Genomic DNA, 23,114 nt, shown 5'->3' with positions numbered 1-23,114 from the left:
CTCCCCCTCCCCTCCGGCCCAGCCGTCCTGCTTTCGTCGCCGCAGCGCCTCAGAGACCAACCTTATGCCTGCCCAAAGACGAGCCTAACTCCTACTCATCCCTCTGAGACCAACCGCCCACAAACTCACCCCTCAGGGATTGATAGCACAATGCCGTCGCCCCTCAGAGGCATGAACGGCGGGCCAGATTATGGAGTTTGGAAATAAAATATGTATTTAAAATATATTTTTTAAGGACTCTTCTAAAAATCCGGCAACAGCACTTCTGTTTCAACTCCTACTACTGACATCGGATGAATCGAATGTCAAAACCACTTCTGCCCTCATAAATACACAAAATGAGCTACTCAGCTTTTCTGTGCCCTAGAAAGTACCAGAACATTTATGACTTGCTCCAAGAAAGCAGTAAATTAGTACACTTTAGCTAATTTAAGAGAAAATATGTCTTGGAAAAGGATAGTTAAGAGTATGAGCCTTGCATTTGAATCCGGGATTGGAATGACCGCTCAGCCTTCTACTAATTTGTAAACCTTCGGCAAGATTCTTAATATCTCCGACGCTCAACTTTCCAACAATAAAAAGGCGCGGGGGGGCGGGGGGGGGGGGAGGTAATGGGATGAGAATACCTTACCTCAGGGGTTAACATAAGGATTAAATAAAATAATGTATGTAAAACATGACAATGCTTGACGCAAAGGAAGTCCTTGAAAAGTAGATTCAAATGTTAAAATTATTTTTAAGTACAAATAACTTTGCAAAATGCTTTTCTTTCACATTTATCTTTTTATTTAAGCCTCATACAAAAAAAAAAAAAAAATCCTGGGCACTCTCCACTTTACCCACAAATAAACTGAATACCTGAGAGTTCGAACAGACAAATTAAATTTTACCCACATGATGAGTGGAGAACCTGGCAGTCAAAATCTATTTTTCTAACTCCAAATCCAAATCGATATTCTTTTTTAAAAAAGAGGACTATTTCATAACTCCTCTATCTTCAAACTTCTTCCAGCACTTCCTCTCCTCACCATCTTCTTTTACTGAAAAAAGAAAGCAATCCAAAAAGAACATCCCAAACAGCCACTATCACATCTACCCACCAGTACAGGTCCTCTGTCTTTGCATTCTCTATTACTATGAACGATTTATACTATTACCTAAGGTCAGCCCTGGACTTGAGCACTAAATCTCATCCTGTCCTCCTTATTCAAAGACATCATCAGCAACATCCTCTTTTTCTCCAGAATTATCATCTTTTCCGTTTCTTGGATCTTTGCCACCAGCATATAAACAAGGTGATAATTTTCCCATAATTAAAAAAGAAAAAAATACTTCTTTTGACCTAATTTCTCTTTCAGGTATTGCCCTCATATCTCTTCTACCTTTTACAACAGAACTTCTCCAAAATGTGGTCTGTACTTGCTGTCTCCAATTTTTCTCCTATCATTTTCTTTCACCTGTGGCACTCCACTAACCCATTCTTGTCAAGTTCTAAGTTGCTAAATTCAGTGGTCATTTTTCATTCCTCATCTATTTGACTGTTCAGCAGCATTTGACCCAGGTGATTACTTCTCGAAAATAACTTTCTTCATTCAGTTTCCAGGATACATTCCCCCCAACTCCTTTCCCCTATCCCTTTTCTTTCTTCCTCTTCTCCTCTTACCTCACTGGCGGTACCTTCTCATCCCCTCGATTCCTCATCACCAGAATTTCTAAATTTTTGTGTACCCCAGGACTCAGTACTTGTATACATCTTTTCTATTCATTCTCTATTACTTGTGGTGATTTTATCTAGTTTCATAACTTTAAAAGCAATCTATACGCTCATGTATATAGATTTTACATGTCTAGCCTGTTTTCCATGTCTAGCCTGATTTTTAAACTTCAGATTCATATATCTACCTGTCTATTCAACATATTCATCTAGTTATCTGAACAGCCTTAAGATATCCAAAAATAAATTCCCAACATCCTCCCCTCAGCCTGCTCCTCCTGCCAGTCTTTCCCGTTTCGGTATATGGCAACTCTTTCCTTTCTGTTGCTTATGACAAAAACATTGAGATCATGTTTAACTCCTCTTTTATTCTTACATCCCATATCCTATCTGTTGGAAAATCACGTTGGATCTTCAACGTGATTTTATCTAGAGACTATGTCTTACTTCTTCTACCACGGTTACCCAGACCCAAGCCCTTCAGAATTTTCTCTCCAGAATTAGAGACAAGGTTGCATCCATTTAGGGAAAGGCAAGTTTTGAGATAACCTGTTCCTCTACCCCTTCCTTCCCTAATATCCTCTATACCTATTGCCCACTTATTCTTCAGTTTTTCACTTCAATTTAACAAACAGTTTCTTTAGTCAATTAGTTCATGCTCTTAATTGATCTGTTACAAGACTTATCCCTTCCAATCTTTTACTTATTTAGTGAGTGCTCTACTTAAAACACAAATCTGATCACCTTTCTCCCCAGTTTAAAACAATTCCATGGTCCCCCATTGTCCTCAAAAGGAAATATAAACCTTTTAGGATGGTTTTAAATGGGCCTTCATGATCTGACTCCTGGTTACCTCTCTAGTTTAAATCATCAACATTCTCATTATAACCTTTTCTTTGGCCATTATGTACTGAAATTGTTCCTGTTCTAGAAAGGTACTTTTGCACATTCATTGTTGTCCACTCCGCCTCCTGCTAATAAATTGCTATGAATCCTTCAGATCTCACTTAGATGTCACTTCCTCTAGAAAGCCTTCACAGACATATCCCCGCCTCTTCCGGCCAATTCTAAAGAACAGGTTGGGTAAGGTTAGTGCAGATACAGATAAATTGAGAAGTTTAAAGAAATTTAACTTCTGAAATGAAATTGGAAAACCATTGTCAAGATCTCTTTAAATCATGGTCAGAGTACTTTAAGAACTTTGTAAAACATTTTAAGCTTTGTTGCCATGAAATTTAAGGGAATGATCATGAGTTTTGATGTCAAAAAAGCCTGAATTCAAATTTCATCTCCACCTCTCCTTTAGGCAGTTATTCAACCTATGAGCTTCAATCTCCTCTTCTAGAAAATGAGATATATAATACCAAACCAGCAGAATTTCAAAAACGAAGAAATTGTCTAACACCTGATGCATTATTTTTGTCTTCTCAAGTAGATAGGATGCTTTCTAAGGGAAAAGGTCATGTAATGCTCTGCGACTTTCAGCAAGTCTTTCTTTCTGGACATGAAAAAACACAAAGACTAGCTATTAAGATTTGTGGCTTAGCTATATGTTAGCTCTGAATTATTTCTCCCATTGTAGTGATCAGCAGTAAAACCTTTATTGTGGAAAGGGTCTGCCTAGGAAATAAAAAAAGGAACAGGAACCTCAGAGGAGTATGAAGTGTTAGCAGTCCTAAACTGAAAAGAGTCAGCCTGGGGGTGAGGTCTCCCTGGAAGATTATGAGTAAAAGTAACACACTGAAGTAGTGAGCTTGAAGAAAAAGAAACTGCTCCTGGGGAACCAAATTATCTAGAGAAATGGTTCCCTAAGCTGATCCATAGATTTTTTTTTTTCAGTTAGAGTTGACTTATGTTATATTAGTTTCAGATGTAGGATCCATAGACTCTTGCTGTCCTTATTACAAGAAGGCAGAAATGAGTAAAATAGGGACAAGTAATAGATATAAAACTAAATTCATCCATTTAAAGGACTGTCCTTTATTCTCACGTGATGTCTTCCTATATATTGCTGTTAATAATTTTTTTAAAATGAACTTACTATGAGTCCTATTGGGAGGAAAAACTCTACCAATTTAGGTGCAAATTATAGAGAGAGTAGCTCCCAGAACAGCTAGGGGTAAAGGTTTATATATTGGTCTAATAAGGCAGGGGGGATGGTTTAGAGCTTCAAAAGATGGAAGGTTCTGATGAGTGTTTATACTATTATTTTGGAATGTCCTTGTGCCCAAGGTCAGCACCACTCTGACTGGAGACCTCCTTGGAAGTAGGTGGGGTTTGTGGCAGTTGACTCTCATAAAGATCTGTTCTAATCAGATAAAGGATGTCAGATAAGATTTCTTTCTGTAACTTCTGTAGCTCTGATGTTTTCACATAGAAATAATCTCTTTACCAGTTTAGTGGGTTGTTAATCTCTTTAGCCTCATATTTTAGGGGCGAAATTTTCTCTCCAAATATATAAAATCATGTTTTATTGTAGAGCCAATGAGGTTTAAAAATTGTTAACTTGGAAAGCTGTCAATGGGCTCAGTACTTTGAGACAGGCCAAAAAGGTGCACGGGAATGGCCTTTATGGTTAAATTGAATTTTTCCCCTTTATAGCACAGTGGTTAACAGCATAGAGTTCAGAGGCTGACAGTTCAGAGTCTTCTGCGTGACCTTGACACCTAATAGCTTGTGACCATGGCAATGTTATTTAATAACTCACAATTTCCTTATCCATAAAGTGGAATAATTATCTTTTTTTCAAGGTTGTTGCAAAGCTTAACTGAGAAAATATATGTAAATAAGGCTTGGTATAGTGCTTGCCTTGATATACTTTCTGGCTACATTGAAACTCCAAGTCAACCATTGGAATCTACTAAACAAGTAGTGGTATTTGAAATTACAGATCCCATGCAATCATACTTGGCCCATAGTGCTGATTGACCCTGTTGAAGAGAAAACCATAGGCACATGATCATTTGTGCAAAAGCCCAGGATACCAAACTTGGATTTAATACCTAACCTAATAGCTGTTTCAACCTCTCACAGAAACATAATCTTAATCAACCAGTCTAGAATTTTCTGGTCAGCACTACTGAGGTAATCTGTCACACAGGCCCTCTCCATTTCCTGCCTCTCACTCCCAATAGAAAGAGGCAATCTGCATGATAAAAATCCTTTCCATTCTCTCTCCCCAAAAGATGTCCTGGTCTAAATACAATCTTTTTTTTTTTTTTTTCAATAGCTTCCTTACCTCACCCTTCTTCCTATAAAAACTCCCTTTTGGTCTATACCCATGCCACCCTGAACAAGCCTAAACCTGTCTGATCTAGGAAGCTAAGCAGGGTCAGGCCTGGTTAGTACTTGGTTGGGAGACCACCTAGGAAGACCAGGTGCTGTAGGCGTAAAAAATAAATAAATAAGGGATTGTAAGCTGACAAGGTCCTTGCAATCTGTGAGGTCAACCAAGGATTGCCTAGCCTAAAAAAATAAATAAATAAATACCAAAAAAACTCCATTTTGTGCAACCTCTTTGGAGCTCGCTTTGAAGTGCTAGGTAGGATGCTGCCCAATTCACAAATTACTTCATAAATTTACTCCATTGAATTTTGGTTTTTAGCAACCCCAAATAGTTGCTCTGTTCCCATAGGTCTTTAAAGGCAAAGAGTCTTTAAATCCATTGCTGGTATCCACAAACGATAATGTGATTTATTTCAAGAACCAGTTTCAGAGGGCTTCTGATTATAATTGTTTCCACATTCAAAGACATCACTACTGAGAATTGTTCAAAGCAGCAAGAGTTCTACAAATAGTGGGGACGCTGGTGTTAAATAGCATCTAAATTTAATCTACAAGTTCTTCTACTTACTGTGATTTGAGGCAAGTCATTTGACCTCATGAGGCTTCCCCTTATCTGTAAAATAGGAGATAATTTCTTCCTTTACAAGATGTTGGATGGTTAGATTGAACACAATACTTGGTTCATTATTCATTGTATTTGCAGTTTTGAATTGATGAGACAAAGAATTAGGTAGAAAATGTGTTTGGTAACTCAATCTTCATGTTCAAATATGACAATCACATTCTAAGTATGTGATTGAAAGTGGTTCCTCTAAAGATTTTTTCTATTACAGTTGACAATATTATATTAGTTTCAGGTTTACAACACAGTGAGTATACATTTATATAACTTACAAAGTGATACCCCAATAAATCTAGTACCCATCTGACACCGTACATAGTTATTACAATATAATGACTATATTCCCTATGCTGTACTTGCATTCTTGTGACTTTATAACTGGGCGTTTGTGCTTCTTAATCTCTCCATCTTTTTCACTCATTCCTCCAATCCCCCACCCCCCCTCTCCCATCCCAGATGAAAACCATCAAATTGTTCTCTGTGAAAATGTTTCCTTTTATGTTTATTTATATAAAGTGACAGGACAGCTAAGATTTTTTTTTTGTTCTTAGCTCTTGTATTCACGTCCCAGTCTAGGAGAGACATTCATTAGAGATGGTCCTTGATTAAGTCATTGCAAGACAATTTAAACAGCTGCCTTATTCAATGCATGGAAATAAGTTATTCATCTGCAACTTTTGGCCACTGGTGACATTTCCCCAGAACTGCTCCAGAGGCTGACTTCTGGAAGCTGAGAGCTCAGTATGGGTACTCCCACCCTATGACTGATTCTTTCATGGGCTGGAGACTGTGTAAAGGCTGAATTCTGAGACTGCATTAGAATTTTAAATTATGAGAGACAAAAATGACTAATATGAGTGTTCATGGTTCCTGCCATTGCCATCTCCCTCTCAGTTTGAGGAGTTACCGCAGTTAGTTAGACCAGTTCATTGGACTCTTATGATGCAGAATAAGAATGGGGAATAGGAGACGGAAAGATAATAAGGAAAGGAAGAAATGAGCCAAGAGAGACTCTACATAATAAAATCTACATAATAAAAACACCAGAAAGGGTGGGAGAAGTTGGGAAAGGGGAATAATGGAGGAAGGCTTTTAATTTTTAATTTTTGAAGTGTGGGCTATACACAACACAGCTCAACATGTGTAAATATTAGCCAAAGGTATTTGTCTTCCTCAGTATGTATGGCCCATAGTAATGTCATGTTACTATTGAGTTATTGGACAGACAATAAAAATTAAGAAAAGCTAATAATTATAATAAAAATTATAAAACTTTTAAAAACCCTGTCACTCTAATACATCAAATCTCATGTTTATGTTATTGGTGAAGCAGTAGTATTTGTAGTGACCATTTATTAACAATGCTATAGCATCTAAACACTAATTCCGCCCAATAATACCATCCTCAAAGAACAGTTAATCTCTGACTGTTTGGTGCATTCTTTCGGTGCATTCTTTTCTGTACGATTCATTTGATGCTTAATCACATACAATTGTCCCTAGATATCTGTGGGGATTGGTTCCAGGACCCTCATCCACCCCCACAGACACCAAAATCCATGAATGCTCAAGTCCTTTAAAAAAAAATGGCATAGTATTTACATATAACCTATGTACATCCTCTCCTATAAGTCATCTCTAAATTACTTATACCTAATACAATGTAAATGCTATGTAAATAGTTGTCATACTGTATTGTTTAGGGAATGACAAGCGAAATAAGTGTATATATTCAGTACAGACAAAACCATCACAGGCCTAACTATATAGTCAGCGATAATGAACTTTTTTTCTGAATATTTTCCACCCAGTTGGTTGAATCCTCTGATGCAGAACCTCAGATGCAGAGGGCCAACTGCACTGCCTAAATCTGAGAAATCTCATGTAATTATGCAACAATATAGTGTGTGTGGCGGGGCGGGTGCGGCGGGGAGAGGGGAGGCGTGGCAAAGAGACCCACTGGCTTGGAATTTGGGGAATAAGAATTGTGGTAGTCTGTGTGACTTGGGCAAGCTCATTTTACCTAAGGCTTAGTTTCTTCAACTATAAAATGAGGTTTCTTAAACTAAAATCACTAAGGATTCTTCTGGGCCATAAGGTCCTTATGTTATAGTTTTTCGATAATCTCCCCAACTAAATGCACTTAAACAATATACACTATATTAATTATCTCAATAGTTGTGTGAATAAATGTCAACCCAGATATGATATTCTCTAGGAAGTCTTCTTGGACTGTCTAATGGGTACACAATTTAGATTAGGTGTGGTCTCTGTGCCCCTATAACAAACACTGTGAACTGGTCGTAATATAATTTTAAATAATACTTATTTATCTGTTGATTTAATATTTTTTTCTTCTTCACAAAACTATAAGTTCTCTGAAGAATTTGTAAATGATATAAGTTCAACACTTAAATATAACCTAACACAGGTATTTAATGAAATGAGTAAATGGAGTTCCAGTACTCGAAAACTTTTGCAGTAAAAAAACCATTGGTCTTTTTCAGAAAACCATTGTTACAAGAGGATAACTAATCTGAATCTTGTATTAGTATTAAATTTTAAAGCAAATGTCTAGAATCAAAGTAGACAAGACACACTTTACATAAAATTTATAACATTTATTTAGGCAAAAAAAATTCCCAAAACAAAAATCTGTACATACAATATTAATACCTAAGTGATGTCCTGATTTAAAACATAGCATGATTCACGTACAGAACACTGCCATTCATCTGGCTGAAGTGAGAACAATGCCTTCAGTTCAGATAACTGAGAGCCTTTGAAATGTATACACATTATAATTTCCAATGAATTTTTCATATCTTTTGAAAGGAGTTAAATGCATCCATCAGAATTTAAACAAAAGATAGCTTTTCTCACACTCACAAGTCAATGAGAATTTGACAGTGGGAATTCTACAAAAGTAGAGATTTTTAAATTTTATTCCTGCAGATTATCTGAGAGTAAAAATCTTGATATAACATCCTCCCATTTTTAAAGGGAAAAAAATGTTCTTAAGAATTTCCTGCTTTTATGAAAGTGTCTCAGCTTCCATTAACTAAGCAAGGCTTCTTGCTTCTATTGATTAAAATAAGGTTAAAGAATCCAATTTGAAGTTTCCCCAAAAGTAAGTCCAAAATTGAGCAGATACTATTAATGAACTAGATTTATAATTTCCCATAAAATAATTTTGATAAATTTGGATAAATTTTCTAAATATTCTTAATAGTCATTCTGTCTAGCTACGAAGTTAGGTTGTGCTGTCCAAAAGAACTCTGCTTTATCTAAAGAAATGAGAAACAACACTGATTTTCCATAATTTACCCAAAAAAATTGGGGGGAGGGAAGAAACGGGCAGAGAAAGCTCTTTCTTAAGCTACCAATCAGTTAACACAGAACGTTAGGTTAAGAATTGGAAACCAAAGAATGTATAATTAGGAGTGTACCATGTCATGCAAAGTCTATGAAATACTAAAAAATATAAAGCAATTACTCATTTAAATCACATTCAACAAATTTTCCTATCATACTGCTACTGTCATCACTGAATAAAGGCTGGATTTGCATTATTACTAAAACAAACAGTTTATGAGTTAATGCTAAAAATTAAAAATGTGTCAATACAAAGGAAATGATAAAGATTAAACATTCAACATATTCACACAATCATTTGAAACTGCTACAATGGACTTGAGAGGGAAACCGTAAGTTTGCAAACCTCTCTGTAAGCCGTCTTAGAACACTACTCTGAGGCTCTATCCATAAAGTCCCCAAATAAGTAACATACAGATAAAACTGCCCACATCAGCTGACAGTCTGATAGTGCCTTTAACTTACACCTTCAGTTTAATAATACTGTTTATCCCAAGATAAATGTTGCACAATAACCAAAGAATGTAAACATATCATTAGAGGGCAGTAGAGGGCTGGGTTTCAACATATACAAAACAGTTTAAGTTTGTTCTCCTTGCTACTCAAGACCTCTTTTCAAACTTGGGGAGGGGTGTCATGCATTTTGAAACATTAAGCCCAAACCATGGTTCATTAATCTAATCTACCCTAATTTAGCACATAAAATGTTTTCATTAAAATGTGCTCCAAAGTGCTAGAAGACGGCCCAATGCTATCTTGACTCATGGCATAATTAAAATATAGCCAAATGAAAGTGACTGTAGAGAAAAAGGGCTAACTCAAAAGATCCCATTAGTAGTAAAAGCAACTTCCTAAATTGGATACATAGGACTGATGTTTTTTAAGCTTGAATCCCTGATTCTTTGGATGTTTGCACTCAAAAGAGATCATAAAATTAAATTCCCATAGCACCCTTATAGTGACTCACTTCCACTTTGGGTAATTCACTTTAGCTGACAGGTGCCACTAAACAGTATTTCTGTCCAGAAATGAGGAGCAGCAATATTTAAGGTCAATTTCTGGATTTGTGGGTCAGATATGATTTTAAAAATCCTCAAGTAAGATCAGTAGCCACTGAGTCCTTGGCTAGAGGGTAAACGAAACCCTTATTACTACTTGATTTGTTTCAGCTGCAAAAAAAAAAAAAAATGATTTTTTAGAGTCCAAAGACCACAGCCAAACTTACTTGATGGAAAGGATGAGATGGCTTAATTATTTTTGCTTTAATTTCAGGTTGTTCCTGTTTTACTCAATGATACCAACAGGCATCATTATACTCTAAAAAGTCTAATTCCATTTCCTTTAGTAGATTTAAACCTTGCTGTTGATTGTTATAGTGATATTTTACAATATCTGGGCGCACCTATGATTTGAGCAGTGAGTGGTTCGACCTGTCTAAATTGTGCTTAAAACAATACCTCTAAGCCACTGAAGAGGTAACCTTTGAAGGCACCAAGTACTGTTACATTCTATTATACAAATGCAAAGTGGAGGCCTAAAAGATTCTAACTGTAGAAACAGGCCAGTTACGCCTTATAATTTCAATATATACATCTGGCTAAATATGTTTTAGCCAGATTCAAGACCTTAGAAACAATTCTGTGCCTTAATTAGATACACAATTTTAAGAACCGTCCTAACCATTAAGGCACTACAATTTTTATATATTTGGGACGTGATTAATTTATTTTGCTTTTAAGACTCAGAGGTATCTGGCCAACCAGTGTTCAAAGTAGAAAATTTAAATATTTTTGAGTCTTAATCTATCAACAAGTTATTCTGACTGATGAAAAGATTTATTGTTTTCTATACATTTTTAGCCATTTTTGAAAACAATTTGTAAAGACAAAAATCTAGGATTAGCCTATAAGGAACAAGCACTTTTGTGTTGAACAGAATATAAAAGAAACTTGAAGCCAAACTTCTCAAATAGGCTTTCCCTTAATTATACAAGCTAAGAGACCTGGAAATGGTCAATATAGCTAGTAGCAACTTTCAAGTTACTGTAGGCTACCCTATTTTTCACGTTTTGCCTACACATTAAAATTCAGAAAAAAAGGGAAAAATTTAAAAAAAATTTTTCATTTCCTCTGAGATAGATTTAATCTGTGAAAATTTATCCTGTACTTATAAAAATTTATTAAACAATAAAGTGAGAATTAACCCACAATTTAATTGGTTTTTAATGGTTCTAAATATCTATTTTTTTTTAAGTTTTTATCCTGTTGAGGAAAACCAAACAATTCAAGTATGATTACTGTACAGTGGTATGAAATGTATATGTCAAAAATGTTATCGGCATACTAGTAAACCAGCTCCTTTCTAAATAAAATGCTTCTGAATAATCACTGTAATTTAAACATACCATTTAAAATCTCTATTGAAACATTTTGGCCATCTATGAAAATAATGCAATAATCTGAAATTGTGAATAACCTTATTCAAAAACTAAAATTTTAAATGGGAATTAAGTTTCTTGCTGACTTGCTGCTTCCCAACTTTCATTGCTGATATAATGATAACTGATCTTTTATTATACTGTAATAGTATCTTAAATGAAAGACACTTGTCTAAAAAGTAATCCCCAAAATATTTCCTTTTATGCACTGCAACAAGAATCACTACATTTAACAATAGTCTAATTCTTTTTCATTTTTGGCAATAAAATATGGACATCTTTCTCTAACATGAAAACCTTAAGATACATGTATTTTTAAACAAAAGAAAATTTAACTTCTAATGGCAAAATTTACTGTTGTTAATTGTATTTTAACTGAGCAGGTAACACCATGTGTAATCTCTATTCCACTGAACAAAATGACTTTGAAATAGAGGGAAAAGAATGGTTGATTTTAACAAGAGACATTTTAAAAATTCACATTTTCACAACAATGTGACATATACAGATTTAGACAGTTAATCTTTAACACAGAATGCTGTATTATTTTACACTGTGATGCTTGGGGAAATATTTCTAGAGAATAACCAGCCGTCTGTATTGGAAGCAGCAGCTCATGCTTCCAGGAATAAACATGAAAAACAAATTACTGCTCACTGCCTCAGGAGCGGTGGGCTCCAGAAGGATAGCTGCCCCAATTTAAAAACTATACCATAAGAGCAGACCTTTTACCAGTTTCTAAATCCTATTCTCCCTTAATAGCTTTTCTTTTTAATATATTTTTCTGCCAGCCACCCGGGCTCCAGCCAGTGAGTAACTTTTGCAAGGAGAAGATTCAGATTTCCATTCTTTTACATTAAGAAGGACATCATATAAAAGGTACACAGACAGAGAATGAAGGCATTTTATACAGAAGCAGTATAAAATTTACAACTGAAGCAGTGCCAGAAATCAAGTTAACAGCTTATCTGAAGCTGCAAACTGATTGGAAGGGTCTTTAGGATCAGAAAAGTCTGGCCTAAGGGTTCGTGCAAACTTTATCATAAAACTGTAGAATTTCAAGCATAGGTAAGTTTAAACACTGAAAGATGTGGAAAATTTCCTAAAAGGCAATGATGAAGGAAGAGATCCTTCTTGCCTCATAAGTTAAAAATCACAAGACAAATTAGAGACTGTTCACATGGGCAGTACTATATGTTGTCAATCTCAAACTAATCTATGACTCTTGTCATTGAAACCCCAAAACGTCACAGAAGGTAAAATATTCAAAATTAACCTATCACAAAAAAGGATTCCTGTGATTCTATTACCCAATTACCTATGGCTATCAATTTAGTCTGGACTGGGACTGCTTTTTACAGGGAGGTGGTCTCCCGTGGCGTACAATGTGTTTTTCTAAGCTGTCCAGAATGGCCACAGCAATCTGTTGGACATAGGGATCAGTCTGTTCATGTTCTTTGATGTTGTATAAATGCTGCAACCCTCCTTCCTCAATCAGCATGCTGCAATACCTTGAGGCTGAAATAAAACAAGAGAAAGAGCATTTCTTAAAATACTTAATAATTATTCCATAAATCTAAGAAACAAAAAGAACAAACTAATCAAAAACAGACTCACGAATATAGAGGACAATCTGGTGATGGCCAGAGGGGAGGTGAATTGGGGGGTAGGAGAAAGGAGTGACGGGTTAAAGAAGTACAAATCAGTAGTTGATAGATGGTCACAGGGATGAGGATGCATAGGAAATGGAGTTAGCATTATTGTAATGGCTGGGTGCAGAGTGGGAGGAGAGAAAGAACAATTAAGGGGATCATTTTATAAACTATATAAATGTCTAAACATGTACTATATACTTGAAACTAATAATAAAATTAAAAAATTTTAAAAGGCATTAAAAAATTATTCCACAAAAAGTTATTTTTTCACTTAAATTTTAGGTGTTTTGTTATTGACCACTAACATGCTACAGCTTGATAAATATCTCTGTAATGATGTTATGTTTACACTGTAAGGCCTCACACATAAATAATATGCATACTATTTATATATATATTTTCTTTTTAATCATAACCTTAAGACATTGTCTGGAAAAGAAAATTTATTTAGCCCCAAATCATAAGTAAGATAAGTGCTGTTAAACTTTTATGCATTTCCTATTTTTAAAAAAAATTTAATGGAACTCATACTGTACATGTAATTTTCTTTATTTCTACATATTTTTTGGCCTTTTCTTTTTAAAAATGTTTATTTTTTGTACACATGACCTTTAAAGATTTTTTAACTTTAGTCATATTTATCAAAGTATAATTTACACATAATAAAATAAAATAAAATTCAATCTATTTTTTGATGAGTTTTGCCAAATATATATACTTGTGTAACCACCACCACAACCAGGATATAGAAAATTTTCAACTAAAAAAGTTTCACTGTTCCTCTTTGCAGTCAGTCTCCCCTGCATTCCTCATCCCATTCGACTACTGTTCTAATTTCTATGAAAAAGACTACTTTTGTCTGGTCTAGAACTTCATGTAAATGAAAGCATACAGTATGTATTCTTTTGTGTGTACTTCTGTTCAGCATGATGTTTTTGAGATGCATCCATGTTGTTATGCATATGTAGTTTTTTGTTTCTTGTTTTAAGCAGGGAAGTATTCCATTGTATTGAATATGCCACATATTTTTAATTTTACTGTACTGATGGACATTTGTTGAATTGGTTTTTCCCCCAGTATTTCTTTATATTGAATAAAAATGCTATAATCATTCTTGTGTAAGGTTTTTGGTGGACTTTTCATTTTATTGATTTTGAGGAGATACCAAGAATTTTGAGCAAATGCTATAAGAAATCACCAAATTGTTTTCTAAGGTGGTTATATAATTTTTCCACCCCATTGGCAATGAATGTGAAATTGTTTTGCATCCTCACCGACACTTGATATTGTCCATCTTTTTGTCTATAGGCGGCCTTTCTAGTAGGTGTTAAGTGGTATCTTATTGTGGTTTTAATTTATATTTCTCTAATGACTGATGATGTTGAGCTTCTCTTCATGTGTTTATTGGCCATTTGTATATTTCCTTTGGAGAATGTCTATTCAGATCCTTTGTCCATTTTATTGTTTTATTTTTTAAGGAATCTATATGAGTTCCAATTTTTTATTAAATGTACTGGGGTGACATTTGTTAATAAAATTACATAGGTTTCAAGTGTATAATTCGATAATGTCTTATGTATATTGCATTGTGTGTTCACCACCCAAAGTTAAATTTCCTTCTGTTACTATATATTTCACTCCCTTTACCCTTATCTACCTCCCTGCACCTTTCCTTTGTCCGTTTTAAACAGGGTTATTTTTCCTTTTATTATTGAATTATAAGAGCTCTTTACATATTCTGAAAACAAGTCTTGCATCAGATAATTTTCAAATATTTTCAACCATTTTGTGAGTTTTTTCACTTTTTTGATGGTGTCCTTTGAAACACAAAAATTTAAAAATTTTAAATTAAATACAAGTAAACTAGTTTTTCTTTTGTCACTTATACTTTGGTTGTCCTGAGAAACCATTGCTTAAGCCAAGGTCATAAAGATTTATACCTATGCGTTTATCTAAAAGTTTTATGTGCTTATGTATATAGAAATGTAGCTTTTACATTTAGGCCTATAGGCAATTGTGAGTTAATTTTTATATATGGTATGAGGTAAGGGCTCAAGTTCCTTCTTCTACATGTGTCTACTCGGTCTTCCCAGCACCATTTGCTGAAAAACATATTCTTTCCCCTACTGAATTGTCTTGGCACCCTGCCAAAAACCAATTGACCATAGATGTGTGGATTTATTTCTGGACTGCCAACTCTAACGCACTGATCTACATGTCTATTCTAATAATATTGAACATCTTTTCATGTGCTTATTTACCATCTATGAAAGGTCTGTTCAACTCTTTTGTCCATTTTTTTTACTTGTTTTCTTATTATTAAACTTTCAGAGTTCTTTATATATTTTCAATACAAGAGCTTTATCAGACATGTGATTTGCAAATATTTTGACCCACTCTGTGAATTGTTCATTCTCTTTAGAGTGTCTTTCAAACAGCAGAAGTCCTTAAGTTTGATCAAGTACAAGTCAGCAATTTTTTCTTGTGTTCTTCACCATTTACCACCCCCAACCTAAACACCTTTGTCTTATCAATTTGTCAAAAATTTATTGTTTCTTTATCTAAAAAGTATAAAAGCGTCACTTCTTCAGGTCTTCATTCTCTTGTCTTCACAATGTTCCCATAAACATATAAAAATTCAATGAAATTTGTAAGCTTTTCTCCTATAAAGCTGTCTTAGTTAGTTTAATTTTCAGACCTGTGTGCTCACTTGAGGTGAACCACCTGGGTCCATGAAATGAGTAGGATATGGGAGTATTGCAGCAATACAGAAATAGACTGAATCTAGAAATATTCCTCTTATACCCTCTGAGGCACAAATTGCCAGAGTCAAGGAAAACTTTTTCCCCTTTGCAATGTCCAGCAACAGGCAGAGAGATATCCTTCTCAGAGTTAACAGTTTGACAGAGAATTGGAATTGGCAATTAAAGCAGTGGTTATCTGGAGAGAAGAACCAAAATGATGTAGATGATAGAGGCTCTGTTCATCCCTCTGGCAACCAAATCAAAGTTGTGAATAAAAAGAACAAACTAATCAAAACAGACTCACAAATATAGTGGACAATTTGGTGGACAGAGGGGAGGGGAATTGGCGGGGCTGGGAGAATCGAGTGAAGGGCTAAAGAAGTACAAATTAGTAGCTGATGGATGGACATGGGGGTGGGGAGCATGGCATAGGGAATGCAATTAGAATGGATATGTTGGCTAGGTGGAGAATCAGGGAAGGGAGGGAGCAATTGCGGAGGGGGGACTATTTTACGAATTATATAGATGTCTAATTAATGTACTGTATACTTGAAACTAATTAAAAAAATTTTTTTTAAAAAAGAAAAAACACTGGTTGTCTAAAATGGGGAGTGGAGAGATAGGCCAAAAGGGATGGCTTACATGCTTTCATGAGTATATGCTCACACACAATATGAGTGGGGCTAAAAGAATGTCCCTGCTAAATATTGTTTTTCTGGTGGATCTGGGGAAAAGGGACTGGGAAAGGATGCTGGTATGAGTGTGTAATTCTTGTCAAGGGAGGATACTGATATAATGACTATATCTTTTGTTTTCTTCTTCTTCCCATATCACTTCAACTTTTTAAAATACCCCTACCTGATGCAGTGGTCATAGAATCAAGTCTATGAGTACAAATGCTGGAAACAGGGATGATACTGGAGAATAGCCAAGCGGGCCACTCCATGTACCCCTTTGGCATGTGGGTTATTTTGAGCTGAAGGCAATCAAGATCCAGTAGACTCAAGAAAGATTTTTTACCTCTCAACTACCAAAAGGAATTTAGATAGAGGGTCTGGATCAGAAAAAGAGCTATTACCAGAAATAACTTTTTATCTGAATGACCTATCTGTATGGCAGGGCAAACATCTACTCTTATTATCCTTTGAAATACCCTCCTCCCTTTGAAGCCCCAGGCCACTTTCCCGTTCCTTAGCTCAAGATGGCATATAAGCCTCATGCTCAACTTGCTCTTGGGTCGCATACTTTTATGCTGTTCCTATATACATAAAATTTAATTTTTCTCTTGTTAATCTGTATTATATCAATCCGATCATTAGATCAGTTAAAGAACCTAGAAAGTCGAAGGAAAGGTTTTGTTCCCCAACACTTCTGGCAATCACAAAGAGACCTTCACTGGCTGGGCACTACTCATTCTGGGGCTGCTTCAACTGAGAGATCCTGAGACCTCTGACAAAAGACTGCTTAAGGTAAGAATTCTTACCACATTGGTCTAGATCTCTGCCTGCAGGATTTGATGGAATCTAGAATGGTGACAGTCCTTTTCTTTTTCTAAATTTAGATTAGCAGAAGAAAATTTCTGTGAACTAGCTCCTTGGGTATAATGACTTTGGTAAAAATTTGTTATAAGTATTCTTGTTTTCTACTGATCACTTTCTTCCCAGAGATGGTCATTGTTTCCTTTTGTCTCTGTTGTCTTGTTCTATGTCTCGAGAGCTTGTGGCTTTATGATCATTGAGAATATTCTCTCTAGTCTCCGCCAACCAGAGGATGCATGTACTGCATGAATCTGGTGGACAGCCAAATAGGCTGTAGCTCTAATAAGCCCTTTGTCTGACTGTGCCAGCTTTCAAAAGAGTTTGTCATGAGGGGTCCTGGTCCATAATGGCCTTTGTCATTTCAACCTTGCTGTCTTCTTGGTGCTGAAAAAGTCCCATTCCAGTAATGCCTGTCTGGTGTCACAGATTAGCAGGTCTGAAACTGAAGAATCTCATGTTGTCATGAGAAACTGGAGTTTTTACACTATGCCATTCTTACCACCTGTGACAATGAAGGTCTTAATTAATGTCTCTCAGCAATGCTTTGTTTTCTTTCGGTGTACAGGTCTTGCACATCTTTGTTAGATATACCCCTATTTCATAGTTTTTGACGCACTTGTAAATGTCATCTTCCCATTTATATTGGTGGTTGCTAGTATACACATATACATCTGATTTGGATACTGATCTTGTATCCTGGAACCTTGCTAAACTCACTAATTAGACTAGTTGCCTTTTGCAGATTTCATGGGATTCTTCTATACAGATAATCATATATCTGTGAACAAAAAGTTTTACTTTATTCTTTCCAATCTGATGCCTTTTGTTTCTTTCCTGATCATACTGGATAGAATCTCCTATGTTCAATAGTAGTGAGATTCAACATCCTTGCCTTGTTCTTGATTTTGGGAGTGGGAGAAACATTCATATTTAATTTTTCACTGTCAATTTTGATGTTAGTTGTAAGACTTCCTTAGATGCCCTTTATCAGGGCTGTATGTTAAATTTTGTCAAATGCTTTTCCTGCATCTGTTGAGATTTACCTTTCTTTCCTGGTCTGGTAATACAATGAATCACACTGATTTTCAAATATTTAAACCAACCTTGCTTTCTTGGAATAACCTCCCTTGTCCTTTTTATGTACTGTTGGGTTCCATTTGTTAAAAAATTGTTAAGAATTGTCCTTTTTATGTACTGTTGGGTTCCGTTTGTTAAAAAATTGTTAAGAATTTCCTCATCTATGTTCAGTAACTTTCTTATAATGTCTTTGACTCATATTGCTATCAGGGTAATTCTGGCACTCTTTCTCTTTTCCCCCACTCTAGCTTTCTTTCTTTCTAAGCTTCAGTTTGGATAGTTTCTTTTGCTATATATTCAATTTCACAGTGCTTTTCTTCTGTGTTATCTACTTTTTTTTCTTTCTTTTCCCAGCTTTACTGAATTATAATAGATGATTAGTTACTTATATTTACATTGTACAATTCAATGAGGTTTTTTAGTTGGCATACAATAATATACCAGTTTCATTTGTACAGCCTAGTGATCAGAGATCCACATAACTCATGAAGTGATCACCCCACTAAATCTAGTACCCTTCTTCCCCCTACATATTTATAACACTATTAACCATCTTCCCCATGCTATACTCTACATCTCCACATCTATTCTGCAACTATCCATTTGTACCTCTTAATCCCTTTGCCTTTTTTTGTCATCCCCTCAACCCCCCTACTATCTAGTAACCCTCAAAATATACTCTGTATCTATGAGTTTATGACTGCTTTTGTTATTATTTTGTTCTTTAGATTCCACATGTACGTGTAATCATGCAATATTTGTCTTTCTCTATCTGACCCATTTTATTCAGCACAATACCCTCTAAGTCCATCAAAGCAATTTCTTTTTCCATCCCCCTCCTTTTAGTATGTGTGTGTCTTTTAATCTGAAGTGAGTCTCTTGTAGGCAGCATATGTAGGGGATCTTGTTTTCTTATCCATTCAGCAACCCTATCTTTTGGTTGGAGCGCCTAATTCTTTTCCATTCGGGGTACTTGTTGATAGGAATGTAGATATTACCATTCTTTATTCATGTTTTTGATACATGTTCTTTCTTCTTAAAGAAGTCCCTCCAACATTTCTTGTAATACTGGCTTGGTGATGATAAATTCCCTTAGCTTATTTTTGTCTGAGAAGATCTTTATCTGCCCTTCAACTCTAAATGATAGCTTTGCTGGATAAAGTATTCTTGGTTGTAGATCCTGGGTTTTCATCATGTCGCATATTTTTAGCCAAGCCCTTATGTCCTGCATAGTTTCTTTAGAGAAATCAGCTGCCAGTCTTCCTTTCCCAGGTAAGAGAAGTTTTCCATCATTATTTCTTCAAATAGTTCTTCAAAGTTTTGTTTTCCTTCAAGTACCCCTATGACACGGATATTTTCATATTTAATAGTGTCCCATAAGTTCCTTAAGTTATTATAGTCTTGGCTTCTTTTTTCTTGCCATTCTCATTGACTGTCCTTGGCTTCCCCATCCTCTATATCAGTGGTTCAATTCTCTTCCTTATCCACTCTTTATTCCATCTAATATCCTCTTCATCTCAGATAATGTGTTCTTCATTTCTGACTGGTTCCCTATAACTTCCATTTCCATTTTGATGTTTTTTATCTCTGTTGAAGTTCTCACTGGATTTAACCAAAAGTTCATTGAGCATCTTTATAACCAGTGTTTTGAACTCTGCATCTGTTAGATTGCTTGACTCCATTATTCCTGGATCTCTGTTCTCTCATATGGTTTCTGCTTCTTTGTCTTCCCATTTCGGCTGCCTTTCTGTCTGTTTCTATGTACTAAGCAAAGCTCCTAAGTCCCCTCGTCTTATTAGCATGGCTTTGTGTAGCAGGTGTCCAGTGGCACAGTCCTGAGAGGGGTCCAACTGCAGGCCAAGTTTAGCCCCAAACTGTGCCCCTCCAGGGCCACCTGCTAAGACTGAGCAAGCAATCCACGGATGCTGCCTTATAGTTGCCTCAAGAAACCACACCAGAAACCAAGGCTAGCTGCCGCCAGTGTGAGTCTTGGTGCTGCTCAGCAAGGAGCACCTGATTCATGGAGGGCACACCTGGATGTGGCTTGGGTGGGGCCATGAGTCAGGGGAGGCGAAGTTTCAGGGAACCCTCTGGGCGGAGCAACCTCTGTAATGTAGTTTGATCACCTCTCAGCTATGGGAGTGCAGCAGGAACGCACTGGGAGCGGGTAGGGCTCAAAAGAGGAACAATGGATATTGCTGCACTTCTGTCTGGGAGAGATCCTTGCCTCCAGCCCTCACTCCAACAACTCAGTGTTCCCCTGTAAGCCCCTGGCACCTCCCTGAGCAGCTGACCTGGCGCTGGTGCTCAGAGTGAGCAGTTCCACCACTGCAAAAGTCCACTCGCAGACACAGCCCTTTTAGAGGCATCTGCAACTGCCAGTTGCCACTGCTGCAGCCTCTGTCCCACTCAGCTGCTTAGGACCAGGCAGCCTCATGTCTTCACCCCGTCCTACCTCCTCCCATTGCATGGTGATTTCTTATCTCTGACTAGTTGTAGGGCTTGTTCATCTAGATCCCAGGTGACTTTCCTTTCTGTTTGCACCCTGTTTCTGTCCCAATTCTAATCCGATTGCAAGAGGAATGAACAAAGTCTCTATCACCTACACATTTTTCCTCCCTCTGTGTTATCTACTCTTAAACTCATCCAGATATTTTTTATGTGAAATATTTAAACTTTTCGCTTTAGTACTTCTATTTTACTTATTTTTTGTTTTATTTTTTTCTCCTCTTAATAGTTTTTTTTTTTTTTTTAATCTTAGACCATATCTATAAAAAAATGTTTTAAACTTCTTTTCTGATAATTCCATCATCACCATCACTTCTGGGTCTGTTTCAATTGTCTGATTTTTCTTCTGGTTATGGGTCACATTTTCCTGCTTCTTCCTTCATCTAGCAATTTTATCAGATACTAAACATGTTGAGTATCTAGATTTTGTTGTCTTTTTTTAAAGATTGCTTAGTTTTTCTCTGGTAGACAGATAATTTATTTGCAGAGCAGCTTGACCATTTCAAGACTTGTTTTTAAACTTTGTTAAGGTTTCCCTAGAGAGCTTTATTTTAGGGCTAGTTTAATCTCTTCTGGTGTCTATACTGAATGCCCTGGGTATTAAGTTTGTTCTGCTGTTTGGAACTGAATATTTTCCACCCTGTGTGAGCTCCAAGTGTTGTTCAGTTAGCAGCTACTTGGTATTTGTTCTTTCTCAGGACTTAAGGAGTCTCATTCTAGGTATCCACAGCTTAGTAATCAACCAAAGGCTCAAGAAACTCTTATGGAGATTTCCAGAGTTCTTTCTAGATATAGCTGGCACCTCTGCATTACTCTGCTCCACAAATTCCAGAAACCTCAGTCTCGCCAAACTCTGATTTCTGTCTCCTCAGTACAATAAAATTGCTGTGCTGTACTTGGTTCCTTTACCCTATGCCAGGGTCTAGTAAATGACTCTAGGAAGAAAGCCAGGGAAACTGTAGAGCTCATTTTATTTTTTTCCCTCCTATTGGGGATTAGAATCTTTGGTGCCTTTTGTCTAATGTCTAGAAAAAAATTTCAAGTTTCTCCCCCAGCTTTTTACTCTTTATGGCTAAGGGCTAGTCTGGTACCAGTTACTCATGGCCCAGAGTATAAATTTCTGCTTATATAAATTTCTATCATATCTTCTTAATGATATGTAAATATTTCACTACCTGGATATTTTAACATTATTTAACATTCTATATTGCTCGATCTCTAGTTTATTTAGAATTATTTGCTGTTATAAGTAATGGTGCAAAATAATGGTGTAAAAATAAGCATTTGAGTATAATTTTAAAATTAAAGGTAGACTACTTAACTGTTTATCAAGAGGAAAGTGGCTACATATATTACTGATAAGTTCATTTAATGAGCATATAGCCATATGCTTTGGGTTGAATTGTGTCTCTCAAAAAAGATTGGTTAAAGTTCTAACCCCAAATACTTCAGAATGTGACTTTATTTGGAAATAGGGTTGTTGCTGATGTAATTAGTTAAGATAAGGTCATCAGGGTAAGCCCTAATCCAATGTGTCTGGTGTTCTTATGAAAAGTAGAGATTTAGACACAGAAACAGACACACACAGAAGATGATGTGAATATACATAGGGAGAAGATAGCCATCTGACTAGAGTGATGCATCTGCAAGCCAAGGAATGTCAAGGATTGTCACCGAACACCAGAACTAGAAGAGGCAAGGAAGAATTCTTCCCTAGAGCCATCAGAAAAAGCATGGCCCTACTGATACCTTAATTTTAGACTTCTAACCTCCACAACTAAGAGGCAAAATGGTCCTGTTGTTTTAAACCACCCATCTGTGGTACTTTGTTACAGTAACTCTAGGAACTAATATACCATATAATAAAGATTATGTAATTATCACAAATCATGTTGTCAAAAACTTTCTAAAATATAGAAAAATGCTCATTATAACATGTGAAAAAGGTAGTACTATTCCCATCTAATCAATGTGGAAACTGAGGCCCCAGGCTTAATAATTTGCTCAAGATGGCATATATAGTAAATAGAACATGATTTGGTCCAGTAGACTCTTGTGTGCTCTTACCCATTATGTAATTATTAAAAGCTATCAGCAGCTTTCATTACAACTTTTACATGGAAATTGAGACATAAATTCCATTTAACATACACAAAATA

The 23,114-nt window shown here is 36.0% G+C and overlaps 1 protein-coding gene and 1 pseudogene across 1 annotated transcript in view; one reads left to right on the top strand and one right to left on the bottom strand.

Moving 5' to 3' along the window:
* Positions 1 to 4,984: 4,984 nt before the first annotated feature.
* LOC112485999 lies at positions 4,985 to 5,103 on the top strand (annotated as a pseudogene).
* A 3,124-nt stretch (positions 5,104 to 8,227) lies between these two features.
* Positions 8,228 to 23,114, bottom strand: part of ZYG11B (zyg-11 family member B, cell cycle regulator) — a 64,263-nt gene continuing 49,376 nt past the window's right edge. The window contains 1 exon segment of the mRNA XM_006919206.3: positions 8,228 to 12,951. Coding sequence (XP_006919268.1) covers positions 12,761 to 12,951 — 191 coding nt within the window. The 3' untranslated portion in view covers positions 8,228 to 12,760.

The sequence above is a fragment of the Pteropus alecto genome, unplaced genomic scaffold, assembly GCF_000325575.1.
Source record: "Pteropus alecto unplaced genomic scaffold, ASM32557v1 scaffold25, whole genome shotgun sequence".
Taxonomy (NCBI): domain Eukaryota; kingdom Metazoa; phylum Chordata; class Mammalia; order Chiroptera; family Pteropodidae; genus Pteropus; species Pteropus alecto.
This window is presented reverse-complemented; position numbering and strand designations above follow the sequence as displayed.